The 23,240-nt window shown below is 35.6% G+C and overlaps 1 protein-coding gene across 4 annotated transcripts in view; it reads left to right on the top strand.

The window, feature by feature from the left end:
* Positions 1–22,482, top strand: part of GALNT13 (polypeptide N-acetylgalactosaminyltransferase 13) — a 474,320-nt gene extending 451,838 nt beyond the window's left edge. For 3 of the 4 annotated variants that reach the window (XM_081095196.1, XM_081095197.1, XM_081095198.1), the window contains exons 12-13: positions 10,154–10,288; positions 21,946–22,482. In XM_081095196.1, the coding sequence (XP_080951322.1) occupies positions 10,154–10,288; positions 21,946–22,086 (276 nt within the window). In that variant the 3' untranslated portion in view covers positions 22,087–22,482. Of the gene's footprint in view, positions 1–10,153; positions 10,289–18,495; positions 18,694–21,945 lie in introns of all 4 variants that reach the window. The other variant, XR_013996206.1, reaches the window with a different exon arrangement.
* The last annotated feature ends 758 nt before the right edge of the window (positions 22,483–23,240 follow it).

Raw genomic sequence — 23,240 nt, 5'->3', positions numbered from 1 at the left:
TTCTTTTATTCTTTTATCAAAGGACTTGATCCAATACAGAGCAAGGAGCTACATGTGGTATGTACAGAAATGATACCTTTCCATTAAATAAAAAAAGGCCTGCTTCAGTGAGTTACCATGGAAACAGCCTAGCGTCCATCCTCATTTCTAATAAAGAATCTTAGGCTTCTAATGAAAACCTACCAGACAGACATATTTCTATTTCAACTCTTTAGTTGCTAACTTTCTAAATAGGTTTGAGGATTTTTTTTTTAATTTAAAAGAAGTAAAATATGTGCATCTGGATGGAATATGCAGGACTCTGTGTATTTTTGCTTTTGCTTTAAAAGGTTCTTTCTTTTTCAAAAAAAACAAAAAAAAACCCATTCTTAACAAATTCAGAAATGCATTTTATGGCCACTGTAGCATCAAGGAATAAACAAAGCAGTATTTAAAGGTCACACCTGCAGGTGCTCAGTCCAGGGCCTAAAGACTGCGGAGAGAAAATGCCACTTCCAGGTGGCAGAACCCCCTACTACCGAGACCTTTTCTTCATCCAGTGAGTGAAACAAGTGGCTCATGAGCTGGATTCGTTTTTTATTATGGGAATCTTAAGAAATAGTAAATCCAATATAAGGATATGATGCCCAATTTTAGACTGAAGTGAAGGCACATTAACATTGGCCTCTGGGATCTCCTGTACAGAATTCCAAATAATTTATGATCACCCTTCCAGAAGGTGGAATTTTCCCTTCTTCCCACATTGTATGTGGGCTGTGCATATTGACTTGCTTCCAAAGACTAGACCATGGAAGGGAGTTGTGGTGACTTTATAGTGAAGAAACATGGCAAGTGCTACATCCAGGTAAGTGATCCAAGTTGTGCATTGTGAGTCAGGTTGACACCATACAACCTAGATATGATGTAATGACAACTGCACTTCATCTGTGTGACCTTCCTCTTAAAAACATATAACCCCAATCTAACCATTAGATAAGTACTAGACAAACCCAAGCTGAGGGACATTACCCTACCTCTTCTCCTCAAAACTGTCAAAGTCACCAAAAAGAGGAAAGTGGAGCCTGGCCAGTGTGGCCAGTGTGTCTCAATGGTTGAGCGTCAACCTATGAACCAGGAGGTCACAGTTTGATTCCTGGTCAGGACATAGAAATGTTTCTATTTCTCTCTTCCTCTCCCGTCCTCTCTGAAATCAATAAACCTATATTTTTTTTAAAAAAAGAGGAAAGTCTGAACATGACAGTTGGCCTAGGACAGTGGTCGGCAAACTGCGGCTCGCAAGCCACATGCGGCTCTTTGGCCCCTTGAGTGTGGCTCTTCCACAAAATACCGACTTTTGCGCATGGGTCACGAAGTTTCAATCGCACTTTACATGCGTGCCCGCACGTGGTATTTTGTGGAAGAGCCACACTCAAGGGGCCAAAGAGCCGCATGTGGCTCGCGAGCCGCAGTTTGCCGACCACTGGCCTAGGAGATGTGATGACTAAATGTAATGTGGTAATATAGATGGGATTCTGGGGGAAAAATGAACATGGGCTCAAGTGGAATTTTAGGGGAAAATTAGTAAAATCTGAATAAAGTTTAGAGTTTAATTAAAAAAAAATAATTGAGAAGCAAAATGCTAATGTGAGAAAGAGCATGTGAAAAGGGCATGGTATTTGGGGCCTCATAAACCGTACTTCAAAGACAGGTTCTTTCACTTTCAAAATGAGTGACTTTGGAAGTTATTTAACCTTTTCAAGCCTCATATTCCTCATTTTTAAAAGAATAATAATGCTTACCTGAAAGGTTATTGAAGAAATGTATAGTAGATGAGATATGGTATATCATATTTAATATGCTTTGTCTTTTAAATGACTGGTATTTTGTTGAATGCACAGCAGGTGCTCCCAAATGTTGTTTAATTTCTTTCCTTCCCCATGCTTCCAGCTCAACATCCAAAAGGCCAGAACCTCTGTCCTTTTGCCTGAGGGTTTTTACTGCCAGAGGCTGCTTTGTCCATCCAGTCACACCTGGGGAATGAATCAGTTCTACTCCCCAGAAGCACACCTCAAGCAAAAGTTGGGGCCAGTGGTGTGTAATTATCCCAGCTCCTTCACCTTGGAGGAGACTGAAGCGAGGGTGCTTGTTCTATACTAGTTGCCAAAGATCCCCAACAGGATTAAGCTTCAGTTGCCCACAGTGTAATTCATTAATTATGCGTCTTCTATTGGCTACTTTCCCTTCCTTATTGCTCTAGTGGTCTGTCCTGGGATCATCTACCTGATAAACTACTTGCCCTTGGATCCTCATCTCAATGTCAGTTTTTGGAGGAAGCCACACTAAATAGACCCGATCTTAGTTCACAAGGGGAAAGTGGCTATTCAATTGCCCAGGGCTAAAGGAGAGTATCCCACCCAAGAATGCACTGTTCTTCCCCTGAAGTTTATATGTGTGAGGACCAATACTGAAGGAATGATACAATCAGTGGAAAAACATAGTACCAGCAAGAGAAAGGTAATGGTTACAGAAAATTATTAATATGAGCCCTTGGAAAATAGAGTTCAAGGCAGGCTGGAATGTTGGAGGAAACTTACAGAAATGTTGGCACTCTATTCAATGTTGATCTATCGCATTCAGAGTTTCATAAAGGACCTATCTGGATTGGAAAAAGGCTGAAAATTGTACTGCTCAAAAGCATAAGTTGAATAAGTAGATGGGTGATTGGATGACTAAATAAACGATAGAGATACAGCACAGGGGAAGGTGTTCCATGTGGTGAGAATGATTCTAGTTTTTGCATGAACCTCCTTTTTCCTGATGGTCAGTGTGTTAGTTTTCTCTTGTTGTATAACAAAAAAACCTACAAATTTAGTGGCTTAGTACAACACAAAATTATTACCTCACAGTTTTATGGGCCGGAAATTCAGGCTAACGTGGCTGAGATGTCAGCTTAGGGTCTCAAACAACTGATAGCAAGGTGTTGCTTGCAACTGTTATTTCAAGGGAGGCTCCGGATCCTCTTCCAAGATTATTGGTCAATTTCAGTTTCTTGCAGTAGGAAGACTGCGGTCCCCTCTTTCTGGTTCGTGGCTTTCTGCCAGTGGTTGCTTTCAGCAGCAAGGGGCGGCCCTTAGTTCCCTGCTGTGTGGCCCTCTTCAAAGCATGGCACTTTGAGGTTTTTTTTTTTTTTTTAATATATCTTCATTGATTTTAGAGAGGAAGGGAGAGGGAGAGAGAGAGAGAAAAACACACAACATCAGTGATAAGAGAGAATCATTGATTGGCTGCCTTCTGCACGTCCCACATTGAGGATTGAGCCTGCAACCCAGGCATGTACCCTGACCGGGAATCAAACCATGACCTCCTTGTTCATAGGTCAATGCTCAACCACTGAGCCACGCTGGCCAGACAGCAGTTTGGGTCTTGAAGGCCAGTAGAAAAATCTCTCTTTTCTGTTGGCTAAAAGGAGGTCTTGTATGGAATAATGTAATCATGGAGTGGCTTTCCTGTCAAGTCAAAGTCTCACCCATACTCAAAGGAAGTGTGTTTATACAGGGCATGTACACCAGGGGGCAAGAAAGTTGAGGTCATCTGAGAATTCACCATAGTCCACATCTGCACATCCAAATAGCTAGTAGGGTGTCTTTTGGAAGGAATTGTGTTTGGGCTTAAATTTGCATTTAATACTACAATAATAAGTTATAAGTATCTGGGCATAATGTTTACATGTTAGATTTCTTGAATTCTAAACATCCTTGAAAACCCTTCAAGGCAGCTTAAAGTATTAAACATATATAATCTTTAACATCAGTAGTGTTTAAAATGGGAAGATTTAACAATGAAGTAGAAAGTAGAAACGTCAAGGACATTTTGTTATTATATTAGTGCATCCCACTTATTATATTAACTTTCTTGCTCTGTTTTCCACAAAGTGACCTAGAGATTTCTAAAGGCAAATTGTTTTCATTTCAGTTCAGTAAGTAATTATTGGGCACATACATTTTTCCTAGAATTGTTTCCATTGGTGTTGAAAAAATATCCTTAGGATTGTTATAGGGACAATAAGGCTTAAAAATAAAACAAAGGATGAGACAGAATATAATAAATATAGATTATATGTCTAGATTTTGCAGGGATAATAACCCATACTTAGATGTTACTTGGGGCAGCTACTGTGTTTAGAGTTTACATGGATTATCTCATTCAAACTCTGAAATAGCTCAGGAAACAACGGGCATCTTTGTCCTTTTTCCCAGATAAGGAAGCCAAGATTCTGACAAAGCTTCCCAGTAACTCTGCTCTGATGGGTAGTGGAGGGAAGTCTCAGGCCCAGGTCTGTGTCCTTTTCCAAAGCCCATTGTTTTAGTGCTGCCCTGCTCCAGGATACACACAAATGATGCCACACCGACAGCACAGTGCAAGCAGGCTATCTAGGTAAGAGTCCTTACACAGAGCTGCATGAAGGAAGTCATATAAGGAGGGTAATCTTTTCCTGAGCAGAGCAGAACAGGAAGAATTGGTCTAGTGATGTGATCAGCACATACCGGGTCAGGGACTCAAGAATGAGATGACTGCTGAGCACAAATTAAGAAACAGCAAATTATTGCATTCAGTTTTATTGAAGTGAAAGGAGAAAGATTTGATACTTCACAGGTGATTTCAGGACAGGAATGAAACATTGAGATTCACACCCATATCCTGTTTTTAATAACAGTTTTAGATCACTGGAATTGGGAAACACCACAGATGACATCTAGGCATGTAAGTTAATACACAGCTAGCCCTGACCGGTTTGGCTCAGTGGATAGAGCATCGGCCTGCGGACTGAGAGGTCCCAGGTTCGATTCTGGTCAAGGGCATGTACCTTGGTTGCGGGCACATCCCCAGTGGACGGTGTGCAGAAGGCAGCTGATCGATGTTTCTCTCTCATCGATGTTTCTAACTCTCTATCCCTCTCCCTTCCTCTCTGTAAAAAATCAATAAAATATATTTAAAAAAAGAGAATACACAGCTAGAAGCTAGCTACTTCTCCTTAACCTCTTCTGCATAAACCACTGGGCAAACAGGCTATAGATGCAGCCTGAAATCAGGAAACAGTAAAAGGACCTGCCTGGGAGCAAAGTCTCTTTGCTTGGAAGCTCCATTGATGAATTCAATTCCATCTGTGCATATTCTGTGCTGATTTCAGGATTGTGTGACATACAGTAAGAGGGCATTTTGAAAAATCACAATACTAAAGTTCTAACTTTTGTTGCTAAATGCTTTTCCTTGTTATTTCAATAGAAATTTTCCTGGGCTATTTTTACAGAATGAGGAAAAAAAACAACAACAACAAAAAAACACCTAGTGTTTATTTTCTTATAATTTTCCCCTCTGGATGATTGTTAACAAATTTCTCAAATTGATCATACTTCAAATACCTAAAGTGATCCCCCAGAGGGTCCAAAGCTCCAAAATGACTAAGTGATGAGTGTGGAAGGGGCAGTCGAGTCAAGTACAATAATAGTGACAATGACCTTGGGGTCCAGAGAGTCCTCCATCACTAAGTGGCTCTGGTGAATTGGGTGAATCCAGTAAATTTGTTGGCTTTGATGTTTTCATCTAAGTAGTGAAGCAGTTGGCATAAAGTGATAGAGTCCCTTAAAACTGAACTTTATGGAAAATATTGTTCTGAGGAACTCAACAGGAAAATTATTTTATAAATTAAAATTAAATCTAGGGAAATCCCAACCTGTATAATAAAACTGAATAAAATAAATGCATGAACCTGTTAAAGAGAGATTATATATAATAAATTGTGTATATTGCACAATATTTCTCCATCCAAGGATAAAAGAAACGTCCTATGGCAAGACAGGGCCAGCAGAGGGCGTGTAGTTCCTGAGCCTCTTGCTGAAGGAGCCTTGGTCCAGTCCAAATAAGGAAACAGTGACTTTGCTTTGAAACTGGCACTGCTTGAAAGCTGTGCTAAGGCTACTAATCTAAGCACATATTTGCTTGCATTTTCCCAGGGGAGTAAAGATAAAGGCATATTTTTAAAGAAGTAACTATACAACATCAGCATTGTAAGCATGATGAAACTTTTAAAAGAATGTATAGACACAATCGTTCCTTGCGTGAAATAAAGCATTAATTTCATGCAGAATATTTTAGAAGATCATTCTCATAGCAGTCCTTGAAAATTGCTTAAATGCTGTCTTCATTGTGTATATTTGAATAATTATAAAATTCCTTTGGACATAACTGAAATGAAAAATCCAGAACAAACCAGATGCATATGTAGAATAATGAAAATGCTTATCTTTACTTAAAAATAATCAGAATAACATTAAAAGGAATTGTGGTTGGAATTGGCTCCCATCCTTCACATGTTGGAAATTATTGCTAAACTCATTTAAGACATCAATTAAGAAACACAAATAAATTTGAGCTCTGTAAATATTCATAAACGCAGATGAATCACCTAGTCACAGTAAAGGTCACTGTGGGAAGATAAATTTAAATAGAAAAATTATTATAAAAATGGTTGTTCCAATGCTTTTGTAAAGTATAACTGGATGTCATCATCATCATTTTCCCAGATACTAAGATACAATAGATGTGAAATATAGAACCAGACTTCCCTGTGTACAGAATTTGCAATGGCAATTTGGAACATCGACTCCATGATTTTTAGACCCTCCAACCTGCATAGTTATAAAAGGAACTGTGTTAGATTCCTCGGGCTGTCATAACAAACTACCACAAACTGGATGGTTTAAAACAACAGAAATTGATTGTCTCACAATTTTTAAGCCTACAAGCCAATAATCAAATTGTGAGAGGGGGCGTATTCCTTCTAAAGCTGTAAGGGAGAATCATTCCTTGCTTCTTCTAGCTTCTGGAATTCACCAGCAGTTCCCATGGCTTGTAGGCACATGCCCATCTCCCGATCCACAGGTCTGTTGTCTTCTTTCTGTATGTCTCTGTCTTCTTATAAGGACGGCAGTCATTTTGGTTTAAGGGCCTGCCCTACTCCAGTATGACCTCCTGGTAACTTAATTACCTCTACAATGGCCCTATTTCCAAATAGGTTCACATTCTGAGATATTGGGGTTTAGGATTTTTGTGTATCTTTTGCAGGGAGACAATTTAACACATAAAGGAGGACAGGAGGTTTCAAAAGATGGAGAACTCTGTAGGAATTCTATGAGGGGAGTAGTTGCCTTCCCTCTAGAGCAGCGGTTCTCAACCTGTGGGTCGCAACCCCTTTGGGGGTTGAACGACCCTTTCACAGGGGTTGCCTAAGACCATTGGAAAACACATATAATTACATATTGTTTTTGTGATTAATCACTATATTTTAATTATGTTCAATTTGTAACAATGAAAATACATCCTGCATATCAGATATTTACATTATGATTCATAACAATAGCAAAATTACAGTTATGAAGTAGCAAAGAAAATAATTTTATGGTTGGGGGTCACCACAACATGAGGAACTGTATTAAAGGGTTGCGGCATCAGGAAGGTTGAGAACCACTGCTCTAGAGGGATGGGGCCAGTTTCCAGTGACAAAGCTATGAAGAGGAGGACTCAAGGCAGGAGCAGCTTCATGGGTGTGCAATCCATGCCATTGAAAAGGGCCCTGTAATCTTGAAAGTCTTAATAATTTTAAACAATAGGTCCTGCATTTTCATTTTGCATTGGTCCCTGCAAATTATGTAGGACTCCACTCTGAGAGCTTTCTATGTGCTTCTTATACTGGTGGGGTTTGGCAGGCTGTGACCTGACTCACACATGGCAAAGCTGGCCATGAAACTGAATTACAGTGACTGCCCTGCCTGGGTCATCTTGCCTCTCTGAGTTGTCAAGCGATAGAAAGTGGTCCTCTTAGCACTGTAGTGAGAGGTACTTAGTGATGGGAATCTAGAAAGAACCACAGACAGTCAGGAGAGGGAGCATCAAATTCCGCCAGGCAAGAGAACAGGAAGGAGCTATAAAGAGGCAGCTCAGGTAAGACCTCTCCTAGACTTTTACCAACCTGGAAGAATCAAAAGCTAATTAGAAGCCTGGAGGAATTTGGGAGTGGGCAAGGAAGATAAGAATGAAAAGAAAAAAAACAACACAAAAAACAAAACAAAACAAAAAAAACCCCACAAAAACAAACAAACAGACAAACAAAAAACTTAAGAATGTGAAATAGAGAAGCCAACGCTGCCCTGTCCCACTGCAGACTTCCAACCTAAAGCAGCCCAATGTAGAGAAGGGGAGGCGATCTGCCATTATATTTCACTCAGAGTTTCATTTGATAATATTAAACAGACCAATCTAATTTCTGAATTGAATCCCCAGGGGATCTAGATAAGTAAGCAGAAAAATAATAAACCCAGTAGTTTTCATCAAGGGGTAGGGAAAGATGCATGATCTCTTTTGATACATTTTAAAGGGTTGATAGGTATTATGGGCTGAACTGTGCCCACCCCACTCCCCAATCCCCCAACAGGCATTTCCTTGTGGAAGTCGTAATTTCAGTGCCTCAAAATGTGACTATATTTGGAGTTCAGATCTTTAAAGATGTAATCAAGGTAAAATGAGGTCATTAGAATGAGCCTTAATCTATAGGACTTTTGTCCTTATAAGAAGAAGAGATTAGGACACAGACAAGGACGGAGGGAAGACCATGTGAAGATACAGGGAGAAGATGGCCATCTATAAGCCAAGGAAAGACATTCACAGAAAAAACCAATTCTGTTGATATCTTGATCTTGGACTTCCAGCCTCTAGTACTCTGAGTAAATGAACTTCTATTGTTTAAGCCACCCAGTGTGTGCTACTCTGTCAAGGTGGCCCTAGCAAACTAATACAGTGGAAGGCAATAAAAACCGAGTTGTTACAGAGATCAAAGTAATCTTGGAAAAAATAAGTAACATGGTCCACAAAATGGAATAAAAAGTCATTCACTTCTCATGTGAGAGCTGAACTTAAAATAATTGAATAAAAATTGCCACCTTAGTTGTTTGTAGAACTAACTTGACCAACAGATTGCAAAGGAAGATACAGTTCAACTAAAGGAACATCACTTATCAAGTTTTTATACTGTTGAGTAGAATGTATAACCTTTGTGAAGGATTTCCTTTGAAGATGTTGGCTGTAGAGGTTCTTGTGCTCCATCATTGACTTTGCATGTTCCTCTTCTGACTTGTGATTTTCAGAGAAATCCTGAGTAGCAATACTGTAACAGCAATCCTTTCAAGACTAACTTGTTCAGCTTAAAGGCTAGGGCTCCGGAGTTTATAAGTGATTTGTAGAGCTGACTTCCTCCAATCTTATCAGATTGCTTTGGGAAACAAAAAGACCCTGAGATCACCTTCTTTATATACTCCTTCTGGACATTGCAAGAGAAAAAAACAGATGCCCACAGAATCCTGAACCATGCTTATCAGAGCCAATGGAAGAAAACAACTTAGTAACTCTCATAAAACGTTAATAATCAATGTTTATAAATAAAGTATTCACACCAGGAGCAAAGCAATAGAGCTTATATAGTATCAGTTTGAATTAGCTAACAATGAGTCTACAATCCACCTTGACATTTCTTGGATATTTTGAGAATTGTAGTCAAGCCCAGCCCAAACCACATGAGAAAGATAAGCAGAGAGCCTACCTTTATTGAGCTCCCTAGAGAGGATAATTCTACCACCTTCACAGATTCACTAACAATACTTAATAAAATTTACATGATGTACTTTTGTTATGGAAAGAAAGATTTAAAGTGCTTTATAGAAATATCATTGTCTCTAAATGAGGAATTGGGCATATGGTGGTGGGACAAGGACTGCCTTTTATTGCGCTCCATGCAATTTACAAACTTTATTTTGTTGAACCTGTGTGTGCTTTATAAGGCAGGTATAGTGCAGGAAAGATGGTGCTGGCAAATAATAAGCATTTCATAATTTAGTTTGTTTAATTGAAACTTCACAAAAACCTTATAAAACATGTGACATTATCCCTATTATGCAGTTGAGGAAAAGGACCTGGAGAGATAAACTAGCTAGCTTCTCAAGATCATACAGCCGAGATCATTTGAGAAGTTCATTTGATGTGAAAACTTTCACAGATAAACCTGCTATGCTGTGACTTTTTGTTTTTAAGAAGATATTATTTTATTAGCTGAATTTTATATTTTCAGGTATTTTCTTATACCGCTGACAAAGAAATCCGAACCGATGACTTGTGCTTGGATGTTTCTAGACTCAATGGACCTGTAATCATGTTAAAATGCCACCACATGAGAGGAAATCAGTTATGGGAATATGATGCTGAGGTATAGTATTTTCCTTCATTTACTTTTTTGGGAATCTTTCAACTGAGTTAATACTGGGTGGGGCAAAAGTAGGTTTACAGTTGTGAGTATGCAAAACAGAGTTTATTCTTGTATTATTTTCCATAACAACAACTGTAATCCTACTTTTGCCCCACCCTGCATTTCAAATATATTTAAACCCTAAGTTATTTTTTTCTGCATTGGAAAAACTGCACTTTCAAGCATGTATGCTCATATTACATAATATTAGGATGGTATATAAGTAGGTTTTTGCCAAACTAGTCTGTAAGTATAAAATATGAATGAGAAACATAAAGTCACTTTTATGTGCTTAAAATTTGTTATCATATGTACATGCTCAACATAAATTAGGCAAAGGGCAGGCTATGCTTATCTGAGAGTTATGTTTGCAGATGTACATACAGAACAGTATCAGCAATAGTTTCATATTTTTAATTTTACACCATTGTAATCTCTGATATTTATGCTTCTCACTTTAAAGGAAAAAAAACTGATAAGATTAGCTTGAACATTCTTTATAATAGTAAATACTTTGCAAAATTCAGTAAACTAATTAGGTACATAATCAGTTAAGCAACCTCTTCTCAATATAGCATGTCTTTCTGAGAGAAGAGAGGAAGAAAAAACCAATAAAATTATTGGGAATTTATAGCCAGGCAGTGTGTAAACACCAAACCAACCATCAGATGGAGCTAATAAGAAAGAAATATTTTCCTCTGTATGAGGAAGCTATCTTGAAACAGCTTCATTTCTTTCATTTCTCTTTGCTTAACAAAATGAATTTGTCGTCTGGGTTACATTTTCCACATTATTAAATGGTTGGTGACTTATTTAAGATAAGAAGTAAACCTCATTCTTACATGATAAATAATACAATAGAGGCAAATGCATTTCACAAATGCAGTCTTCTATGAAAGCTTAAAATACTGTGCAAGAGTAACATTTTAAAAACTAATCTGCAGATTTGTTGGTATTATTGATATTTTAACAAGGCCTTCTTTTTAAAAACTTTTTGAATGTCATTTTAATTTGCATGATGTTGTAATTTCTTAAGTGGGATATCAGAAAAACTTACTGAATACTTACATGATTTGAAGCTGGTTACATAGGGTTAAAGTTTGCCCCTAAGATTTATATAATATTAGCAAGTTTCTGGGATATAATTAAGGCAAACACCATGAATCCTTCCTGTGTTGCATCACTGTGTTTCATCCAGACTCTTTGGTCCTCTCAATACTTATTCATCTTCTTTATCTGACCACCATTATTTTTCTCTTCAACTATTTTCATCACCACCCTTTATATTAAGGCTACAGAAGACATTTCCTCTAATAATACATGTGAGTAAATTTGAACCTTTCTTTAGTCAGTTCCCTACCTCTTCTATGAGAAGTGTAGATAAATGTTCAGAAAAAGGAGAAATCACAAAAGAAGTGTTTTTTTAAATAAAACTTTTTGTTGTTATTGTTGCACTTTAGTTTTCACTAGGATCTTAGGACTGTATTGGGCGTGTGCTAAAATAAAGAAATCTAGCATATATTTTTAAGAAAAGGGGGAAGAATGTGCATATTTTTAATAAGATGGAATGTTGTTGAATTTTAGAATACCACTCAATCTTTAAACGTCTCCATAACTTTTGAGTGGATAATGGCTTTTATAGTCATGACTCAAGTTTCTTCATTTCTGAAATAACTGTTGTTGCTAATTAGGCATATGTTTTCAGTTATATTTCTATCAGCCAGTAGGAAGATTATTGAATACTAAGGGATTTTGAAAGAAAAGTGAAAAAAAAATTAGTAGCCTCACCTAAGATAAAGAAGTGGTTTTTGTAAATTTACTAATTGAATGAGCCAGCATTATTTCTTGCAGCAGTTTTAGTTTATTGTACTATTTTGTATCATGAAAATTTTGTTTCTACAACACATACAAATAAAGCTTATACTATGTCTTAAATAGTATTAAGAAATGTTTATTTTTAAGTTATCTAATCACCTTCATATTTATATAACAGTTGCCTTACATGATTATGTTTTCAAAATTAAATTGTGATATTCAACTTGTCTAAATTTTTAAATCATAATGTAAATTTTTTGCCAAATTTATAAATGAGAATATAGAGAAGTCACAACACAATAGAATACCTGTAGGAATGATGCATTGCCTTTCTGGACATTTCAGTTTTGAAATAAAAAAAAAACATTTTTTTTGTGAAAAGTAAGAAAAATGGAAACAACTTTAAAAAATTGGAATATATTTACTTTTTATGATCATTTCTTCTTTTAAATTTTAGGTTTAGGGCCACTTTAGTCTATGGAATGGTCCCCATCTTTGCTACCCAATGTGTAATTCCAGGACTAGTTAACAGCACCTGGGAACTTGATAGAAGTTAGGAATCTCAGGTATCACCCTGGACACACTAAATCAGAGTCTGTACTTCAACAAAATCCCCAAGGCATTCACACACACATTAAAGTTTAACAAGGACAGGTCTACACAATGGCCGAATATCTACTAATCTTCCTTAGTCTTTTTATACACTGTTGAAAAATATTGCAAAGTTGGGAAACGGCATATATACTGTGGAAAATGATAAGGCTTCCAGGAGAGAAGGGGGAGGGAACAGAAGCAGAAGGTGAGAGGTGCAAAGTCAGGAGAGAGGAGTAACTGCCAAGTATTTCTAGTCTTTTCATATTCCAATCAGTGAAAAGTAGACAAGTGCTGCTTGCCACTTCTTTAATTTATTCTTTATCTATTGCTATCAAAGGCAAAATTATTCTTCTTTGAGAAACCTCTGAGGTGGTGCAGTTTCAAAGCAGAATAAAAGTTGGTGGTGTTCACAGAATTATAGAGCTGAAACTTCCCTTAAAGTTCTCTTCTTTGAGCCTTTATCAGCAGAACTCTAAAGCACAAAGATCACCCCACCAGCAGCGGAGGCAGAATTAGGTCCTAATAAAGTATTCAAAGAAAGCTAGTTATCACTGCAATTGTGAATCTCACAGTGTGAACAGCTGAAATATTCCATCACCTTATCACCTGGAATCCTTTCAGTCTTAGAAAAGTAAGTCATAAATAAGAACAAAATTGTGGGAATATCCAGTGAAAAATGGAAACTGTGTCATAAAACCTCAAAATATGGAATCTATTTAGTTGCTTTGGTTTGTTTACTTTTTAGATGGGCATGTGGGAGGGAGTGGAAGGGAATAAAGTATACAGGGTGTCTATAACCTGTTTTCTCATGCAATTCTAATGATAGTCCTATCTATAATAATAAAAGCATAATATGCTAGTTAGACCGGACGTCCTTCCGGACGGCCTTCTGTACGAAGCTGGGGCTGAGAGGTAAGCCTGGGTCCTAGGTACCAGAGGGAAGCTGGTGCCGGCAGCCTGGAGCAGGAAGGCCTACTCTTGCACAAATTTCGTGCATTAGGCCTCAAGTAAGATAATAATATTTTACTTGTATTCTTCACATTAGTAAACATAAGCTTAAAGTATTTAAATGCCTTCTCTGGGTTTGCACACTACAGGTTTCTGGCACTTAATTGAGCATTCTTTCCACATTTTTCCACATTCTTCTTGAGGTCATTGGAAAACTAGAAACAATTAGATGCTTTCAATGATTATGATCTGGTGAGTTAAATGTACAGTATTATAAATGAAAGAAAGAAATACTATCCATTATTTGTGTTACCAAATTTTATTCACATAGAATTTCTCCTTAATCATTGGAAAGATGTCCTGCAATAAGCATTGTCTATTGAGACAAATAGTCATAAAACTACTTTGTCAGTAGGGTCTAATTGCTTAGACTTTATCTATATTCATAATACAATTCATATCTAATTGCTTCTACTTTTATTTGAGTGAAATAAAGTATATGTTGTTAAGCAATATATGTCTTTGGTTAACTCTGATTAAAAATATTGTGCCCTATTTTCTTATTGAAATATTTCTTAAATAACACAACCATGAATTTAACTCAATATCACCTTTCCTGGCTAAACATGTTTGATTTAGGGGCAAGTAAGCATCATTAGCAAATCTGCAAAGTCCTCACCTGATCTAGCATCACTTGAATAAATTACATGAACACTTTGGTGCTATGAAAACCCATTGACTCAGAGTTAAGTCAAAAAGGGAGGGGGGAACCCTACATTTCATCTCACTGAACCACTTTAAAAATTATTTTCATAGGGGTCTGCCATTCATCCATTCTATTTCATTCAGGTTTTCTTGTATTGCATTTGAACGTTGCAATCATGTTTCACTCCATTTTAAATTCTCCTTTTCCTGCAGTAAGTGCACATAATCACAGTTCCTTTTGAGCATCCAGGCAGCTACATACAGTGTGACAGTCTAATTTTGGAACAGAACACTTTTGCTCAACAAACACTATGCAACAAAATAAAAAGGGGAGCAAAATATGATGCTAAAAATAAGCCTTGTTTTTCATGTGACTGAGCAAGTTGACTGAGAAAATATTGTTATGAATTCAATATCCTTCTGTATCAAGTGTTTCAGAGTCATAATGCAAGGAATTTTTTTTAGTAGGTAAAATATGTTGAGTTGGTATTTACCAAAATCACAGCAGCTAATATGTAGACTTTACTTATTACCTCTCTTATTTACCTTATCAGAAAGCAGGTAAATGGGAATATAATTTCAAGGTAAGTGATCTATTAACTGGCAACCCAGACATTTCCCTGTGTAGCACTCCTAATAAAAATAGTTGCTTGATTTGCTTTTCAAAGGCTGCCTGTATCAGACAAGTGTTACCTTTCCATATCCCTATTGACCCATAGCTGTGATTTCTTATGTAGAATAAATTAGTGAATAGGAAATTTAATAGTTTAGTATTGCAATTTTAGTTCTTGTTTTATTAAACATTTTACTGGTTTATTAAACTACTCATTCTTTTTTAACAAATGCACACATTTAACATTTTGAATAACAACTTTATTATTTTAATTTTAAATGACCGTTATTCTGTACTTGATCAATAGGGGAAATCCTATTGTATTTACAATAATAATATTAAATTAAATATCTGTAACAGTATAAATTAATCTTACTTTGTTTATTTCTATGTATAATCATTTAGGTTTCATTTTAAACTTTTAGTATGGCATCTTTTAAACGGAGACCTGTATGATTGGTTCTTCAGTGAACCGTACAATCACTTCTGTTTGTTCATTAAAATTTCAAAGTTTTTACTTGATTATTTTAATACAAAGGTACAAAGGTCTCATTTTATAATTTATGACTATTTTGTCTCTGAAATTGTTTCACTAGCCTGTTTCAGTTGGTTTTCAGTAGTAATTGTATCTTCAACAGAGTTGATATAAGGAAACTCCATGACATATCTTGTTTTAGGTGCAGACATACAAATAAGTTTAAAGGCAGGAAGTATTCACTTTTCCTTATGCATTTTAAAATACAATGATTAAAATTTTGTAAATCCCAGGAAATACTAATTCTTTTACTTCAGAGGAGAAAAATTGAGTAGTGCTATAATAGATTAGTGATCATATTACCCTGTTTTCTAGTCAATGTTAAATAAGACTATAGGAAGAGAAATTTGGTAGTATGCTGCATGTCAGCCTGATAGCACATTGCCTTCAAAGCTGAGTTAACATGACTGAATCTTCTAAAGCCGTGAGAGGCATTTGCAACAAATATAACAAAAAACAATTTTAAGAAAAAAATGTACACCCAATATGAAAAGATACAAGATCTTGAATAAATAGCAAAGGAAAATATGAATAGCCAATAAAAATGAAAAACATTAATTTAAGGAACTATCAAAAACACATACATCAAAATCTCATGGGTGTTTTTCTATTCATATTTTTATGTTCCCGTCAATCTGTCAAGCAATGTTTTTAATGACAACACACAATGTTGCTGTAGATGCAGTAAAACTGATAACCACTATCCTGGCATATAATAAGCATAAGAAATATTAGCTGTTGCTGCTATTATTGAATAATTATTATAGATATTTTTAAAAATTTGCTAATAGGTATTAAAATGTTTATACTTTTGACCTTGTGATTTTACTTGTAATAATTATTTCTAAAGAAAAGATTATAATGTGGAGAGACATGCTGGGAGATATTTATCACAGCATTCTTTACAATCGCTCCAAACTTGACAGAGATTGCCCACAAATGAAAAAGTTAAGTGACTTTTGGCAAATCTACTTTGTAGAAATTGTTTATTTTCTGTGTTTTTAAGATTATTTTAATGATAAAAGAGATGCCTACAATATAAATTGAAGGGTGTTTAGTTAGATGACCTCTATTACATAAATTTGCAGAATGTAAGTGATAAAAATTGCTTACTAGAAAGCATAAAGTAATAATTGGTATCTCTTCTAGACAAAATACTCAGAAAAAAATAAACTGTTATTTTTCAAACAAATGAAAACACCAAATGTTTTTTAAATAGAAAATGATTTTTATCTCAATGGAGTTGTTTAGATTTCTAATTTTTCTTAGAAGTACCTAGGTCAGTGATGGCGAACCTATGTCACACATGTCAGAGGTGACACGCGAACTCATTTTTTTGGTTGATTTTTCTTTGTTAAATGGCATTTAAATATATAAAATAAATATAAAAAAATATAAATCTTTGTTTTACTATGGTTGCAAATATCAAAAAATTTCTATATGTGACACAGCACCAGAGTTAAGTTGGGGTTTTTCAAAATGCTGACACACCGAGCTCAAAAGGTTCACCATCACTGACCTAGATTGTACTTAGGCATTTTTAAAGTACCTGTAGTGAAAATTCTTTGAATTTTTTAATAGTCATTCATGTGATAAACATTTTGGGTCAAAATATTATAAATATATTTTTTATGGAAAATTTTATACTGTATTCATGTTCTGGAGTTACATTTCCTGAACATAAGTAAAATCAAGTTTTGCTTTGTTTTCAAACCAAGGAAAAGTTTATAAATTATTATATGTTTACTGACACATGAAGTTCAGAATCACTAACATTGGAGTCTTTGATGTCAACATGAAATTTACTAAGAAAAGTTCATTGCAAAACAAAAAAAAAATCACTGAGAGTAGAGGATTATCAAATTAGAAATTTTAAACAATATAGATAGAAAAATAACAATATATATAGAAAATTCAAGTTTGGCTTTTTGAAAAATCCCCAAGCTAGTCTCTTTAACAAATCAAACTATATACTTAATTGCTGTTTTACCAATAAAAATGTATTATATGTGATAATGTTACCTTTCCTACTTTAATAAATCTTTAATTTACCATTTTACTGTAGGATGTCAGTCCTTGAAATTGAAAATCCAATGATTTGTGTCCATTAAGCTGCCCAAAATATGTAGTTAATTTTATCAAAATATATTTTTTCCGCATTAGCCCTTCACTAGGTGGTTTAATCAACAAACCTCTGAGTGCCTCCTATGAGCTGCACTGGGTTTGATGATGTAGGTTGTCATGATCCCTGGCCTTCCTGGAGTAGGCTCCTTCTGAGAAAATTAATGGAAAATAAGAAACAGACAAATTAATTACAAATTGTGTTTGGAGAATGAAGTCAAATTAAGAGCCCAAAATGGATTTGATATTTTTTCTTTTTCCTTCCTTCATTAACTTCCTAATTGGTATTTAGATGAATGTGATCATATGTATGTGGGACATTTTTAACACCACCAGGTTAGCCCTGTGAAGACATAGTGGAAACAGTTTGAGTACAAAGTAAAGCAAAGCCTTATAGCTAATTTATCCCTTAGATTTTCTCCTGGCATCCACTGAAGTTTAGGGCAAAGGAGAGAGGAAGCCAAAGACCATGATTGAAAACTCTGTGGACTAGTCAATGGTTTTGAATATCCACACTGACAAAATAATGCATGTAGCACTATAAGCATTTAATAACTAGAATGGACACTGAGAATACAACCTTTTCTACCCAAGTTTTTCAGCATTTGATCTCAGGCTCTGCTCCATATTCTTAGTCCCATCTTCGTTTACTCCTGCCAATACACTTGATATTGAAGCCGTGAGAAAGGATGTGGCTCACAGCTCCGTGGATGTGATTGTTGTGACATGTGCCTTCCATTCTTACCCAGTAGAAATTGTATGTTGTAGAGAATGATTGATTGGTTACTGCCTTTGTATTTGATTTTGTCATTATTCATTATTTTCTTTGTCAAACAGACCCACACTCTTCTTCACATAATCACCCAGTCCTGTCTCTCAGTAAGAAAAGTAACTGATGGCTCCCAACAGCCCACTGTGGAAATATGTAATGATAGCCCTTTGCAAAAATGGCTACTAAGAAATTATACAAGAGCGGAAGTTTTTAGAAATATTTTTGAGAATCCTACTGATTACGTTCTCTAATAATTTTTGGAGGTTTGTGTTGCAGACTTTACTAATATTAGTTCAGTATTTTTGTTATCAAAATCTAGAAATTTACTTCTCTAATATGTGGTTAAGGATAATCTTTATGTGCTATTTCTCCATGGAGTTATTTTTCTGTCTTATACTTCTGAGCTGAATATATTTAGTAGTATTTAGTCTGTAATTAATTAGTAGGTATTTTCTAGGGTTTTTTCCTTTATTTTAAATAGATATGCGTAAATATAATTGATGGAATGTATTATGACATATTAGCTCTTTTTTAAGGCTAACTATAGTCATGTCTATATGACAACAGATTTCAGCATTAGAGCTGAAAACCCGTTAAGAAATTAAGATAGCCAAAATATTTCTTTTGGAATATTGAAATTATTTAATGTTGTTAATTTCAATTCAGATACACCATATCCTTTCTGGAATTTATTACTTTAAGCTGATACTAAGCAAATGCATTATTAAAGACTAAGATTATTGGTTAAATGATATAATTATAATAATAAAGCTTATAAAAATGTACAGTTTCTCTGTCACTTGCATGATTTGTGAATATCTTCTCAGCAAGCAATAAAATGAATCATTATTCAGCTTATGCTAAAAAAGTACTGGTATAGAATTCTTGTAAAGAGTGAAATTGGTCTTAGGTGTTCATTTTCCAGTAAGTAAAGTATATTATATTTTCCAATACTTTGCTATGAAAACATATGAGAAGTTAGGGAGGGAGTTTTTCTGGTTCAGATGAACCATTAAAGGTTGGAATTGAGTTTGGAATACTTATAACAAGGCTGGGAATAGAGGTATGGAGAGGAGAGGAGAGAAGAGTGTTGTTTAGGTTAGAACTACATTTGAGACTAGGGCATTCTAAAGATGTGTTGGGAAGCTGGAAAATCTGGTTCTTTTACACAATGGTAATATATGTATAGACCACTTTACATATATTATCTTAGTTTGTTTTTAAAGCAACCTTAACTGGTAGATACAATACCCAGTAAGGGACAGAATTCTAGGGTAGAAACCACAACTTGTTTCTCAGCAGAATTGGTCTCATTTCCCATCGCAATTCATACTGCTTTATGGGAGCTGGCAGCCCTGTGCAAGGGGGATGAGAGCCACATCAGGTGGATGTGGAAAACAGCCTGGCTTCATAGCCGTATGCCTCTCAGAACACAGTGTCTTTGCAACAATTCCATAGGCACAGCTTCAAGTAAACCAATGGAACATGCAAAACTCCAAGTCTTTGCACTTAGAGAAGCCCAGTTTGGCTCCCCATGAGGTATTTTTACTGAAGCTGATTAGATGCAGATACAGTTTATTGATCAGAGGTCGTTTTTACCATAGGTAATGTTGCCTAGAGACATAGTTAACATTTTTCCATTATCAGGTTGCCAAGGGGTCACAGTTAAGATAGTTGACTGAGGTAAAATTTTTTAATCAGAAAAGAAAAGGGCATTTTTAAGTATTCATAAGTTTAAATGAGCATCTTCTCACAAAGAATCTGATTGCTCAGAATAATTTAAAAATTTGCTCAAGTTTTCACAGCCAGTAAGTGGGGGTGGAAGGGTGGGAATTTACACTTAGGGCTGCCTGACCCTAACATGTCCGCTGTTTCTACTGTACATCATTAAAAATGAGAGTTTTGTTTGGGTGGTTGTTATCTCTACAGTTGTGGTTTTTGACTACTAATGAATTCCTTCAAAGAAAACATACATTTTTAGACAGAACAATACTTACTAATATTTTTAAAAGTATCCCTTTAAAAGGACTATATACACAGAGGATCTCAGGTGTGTAACAAAAATGAGTATTTTGTTGATTTTAACTAGAGCTTGCCAGAAAAAAAAATTGTTTTGTTTTGAATTTTTTTCAAGTTGGCTGTTGGTTCATAAACCAACAATACAATTTCTGGCATCATAAGCATAAATCAACTACCTTCTCGCCTATGTTTGTTCCTTGTTTTCTTCATTCTTTAGTATAAATAGCTTGGTTCTGTGTGCTGGAAGAGCATCAACAGAGGCCTCACTCTTCAAATCGTCTTCATGTCTGACAACCTTGCTTTTTCAATTACCTGCTTGTTGTCTATTAAGCCTCCTCCACCACAAGCCTATTTTCCATCCCACCTTTTCTCAGGACAGTGAGGTCCAGGCTGTTTGCAGGTCTAATCCAAACAAATTACGATTGTCTAGGCAGTGTTTCTCCACCATTTTTATTGCATCCCCCTGCATTTTTTTTCATACAACTTTCAATTGCAATAGTATGAACCAGAAAAAAAAAATCTACTTTAATTTTGGTGATTCAAAACAAGATATATCTGCAAATCACCTCCCATGCATTGAAACACTTCTCTTCTTGGAAGTTTTTTGTGTAGTATGGTTCTAGGCATTGCCCATGAAACTGAGCAAACATGTACATAATTAGTGAGCATAAGTATAAAGCATGTGGACTTAAAATGTATATCTGTAAAGTCCAAAATACATAATTTCAAAATGTAAATGTGAACTCAAAAGGGAAGATGTATAATGACAGTTAACATGATGCAATTTTTGGAATTACATTTCAGCATTTGGGTACTGAGATGATGCTTATTAATGAATATCATTATAAAGAAAATAAAATATAGATATAAATTTAAAAATATGTGACAGTCACATTCCTGATTTAATTTGGTATTAAATTTTTTAAAGATTCTCAGACATGCAAACTAAATTAGGGAGGGCATACTATCAAGTAAGACAGATCTTCACTGTGATAATCACTCAAATACAATGAATTTCTCAGTCACAGATATTATGGCCTGTTTAGTATTTGGAAACATCTCTAGCAGTTTTCTCATTTGGGTCACAGCTGTGACATCTCTTTGCATGTTTACCAAATGGTTACCGAATAACACATGCCTAAGATAACTAAGCTTTTGTGAAAGCTTGTTAATATTTACAGCCCTGGACTGAACTCAGAGCTCACAAATGGGCTTTTGCAAAGGAGCCTGAATTCTTGGCAATGCAAAACACATGTTGGCTAATTTCTTTAACCATCTGCAAATAAAGGTGTATTAGACAGTGATGAAACCCTGACAGGGAAAGTTGTATAATAATTAATTCACAACCACCTGTGCACAGTTCCTTCTATAAACATATCACAGTGTTTATACTAAAAAGAAAATCATAAAGGTCTCTTAAAGGGCAGATTTAATGTGATGTGCTAGTGAAGTTAAAGATACAATATGCTGCACTGACTGTGGGTTATCTTTTCCAGAGACTCACCTTGAGACATGTGAACAGTAACCAGTGTCTCGATGAACCTTCTGAAGAAGACAAAATGGTGCCTACCATGCAGGACTGCAGTGGCAGCAGGTCCCAGCAGTGGCTGCTGAGGAACATGACTTTGGGGGCATGAAGACCACTTCCCCCAAGCCATGGAAGTGTCTACACTTTTGTTTTTCCATTATTTCAATTAAGGAAAAAGATTAACTTTGCTGAATTGAAAGTTTTAAAATCCTTTTAGTATTCTAAAACACAGTTGTTTATAATTCATTTTTAGGAATGTTTGCTTATTTCCCTACAAAATTTGTATCTGATCAAAAGCACATAAAAATATGAATAACAGCAAGCTGTTATTAAACATTTGAAAAACTTTAAAAAAAGTGTTTGCTTAAAAAACACACACACCTCTTTATTGCCCTCATGTCACAGGATTAATTGTGGGGAGGGGTATTTTTATTTTTTATTTTCATAGTGATTGAAAGAGAGACAATGTAAATGCCTTATAAAATATCTTCATTATGAAATAGAATCATTTTATAAACTCACTCTGTTTCTACTGGACCTTCATGGAAACATGTTGAATTTCTTTGTCAACAGCAGGCCACACATTGAATTATTTCTGAGCAATGAATTCATCATACACAATAAGTTCCAAGTTTTGTACCAGAAAAAAACCAATAAACTGGACCTTGACTTACAGAGTTGTTATAAAAGCATCACATTTAAACAAAAAACAAAAACAAAAAAAGAGAAGAATTTGAAAATTCAATTTAAAGGACCTGGAATCAGAAGCAGCAAGCTAGGTGTGGCAGGGAGCAAGATGATGAAGCTAAACTGCAACAATTGAATCATTTAAGAAGATTCTGTTTAGGTGGTAATCAGTGCTCTCACAGGCTGAGTGTTTAACAATCATATTGGTTCCAGAGTTAAAGTTGGGAACTCAACCCTTAACAACTATCTTTGTCTCACATAAACCATGCAGTCCTTTTCTCTTCACTCCAGAGACTGTGGCTTGTCACTTATTTCGTACAGAATTGTAGGCAAAGGGTGGAGAGTATTAGTCCTGATTTTTTGTCTCCTGCATGTAAAAATGTTAGGTCACTATTACCATTTTAATTTTAAAAGATGATTCACTGCTATGCTAGAATACCTAAAAATTTCATTACTAAGGGAATGAACTCAGTACACATCCATGAACTTTTCTTTTCATTAATCTGTTAGATACCATTTGCCGTTAAGTTATGGCTCAAGGAGCACAGTCATGTTAGGCTAACTTCACGCATTCTA

Source organism: Myotis nattereri (assembly GCF_964212035.1).
Source record: "Myotis nattereri genome assembly, chromosome: 7".
Lineage (NCBI taxonomy): Eukaryota > Metazoa > Chordata > Mammalia > Chiroptera > Vespertilionidae > Myotis > Myotis nattereri.
The sequence above is the reverse complement of the archived record's forward strand: the minus strand, read 5'-3'. Positions and strand labels throughout refer to the sequence as shown.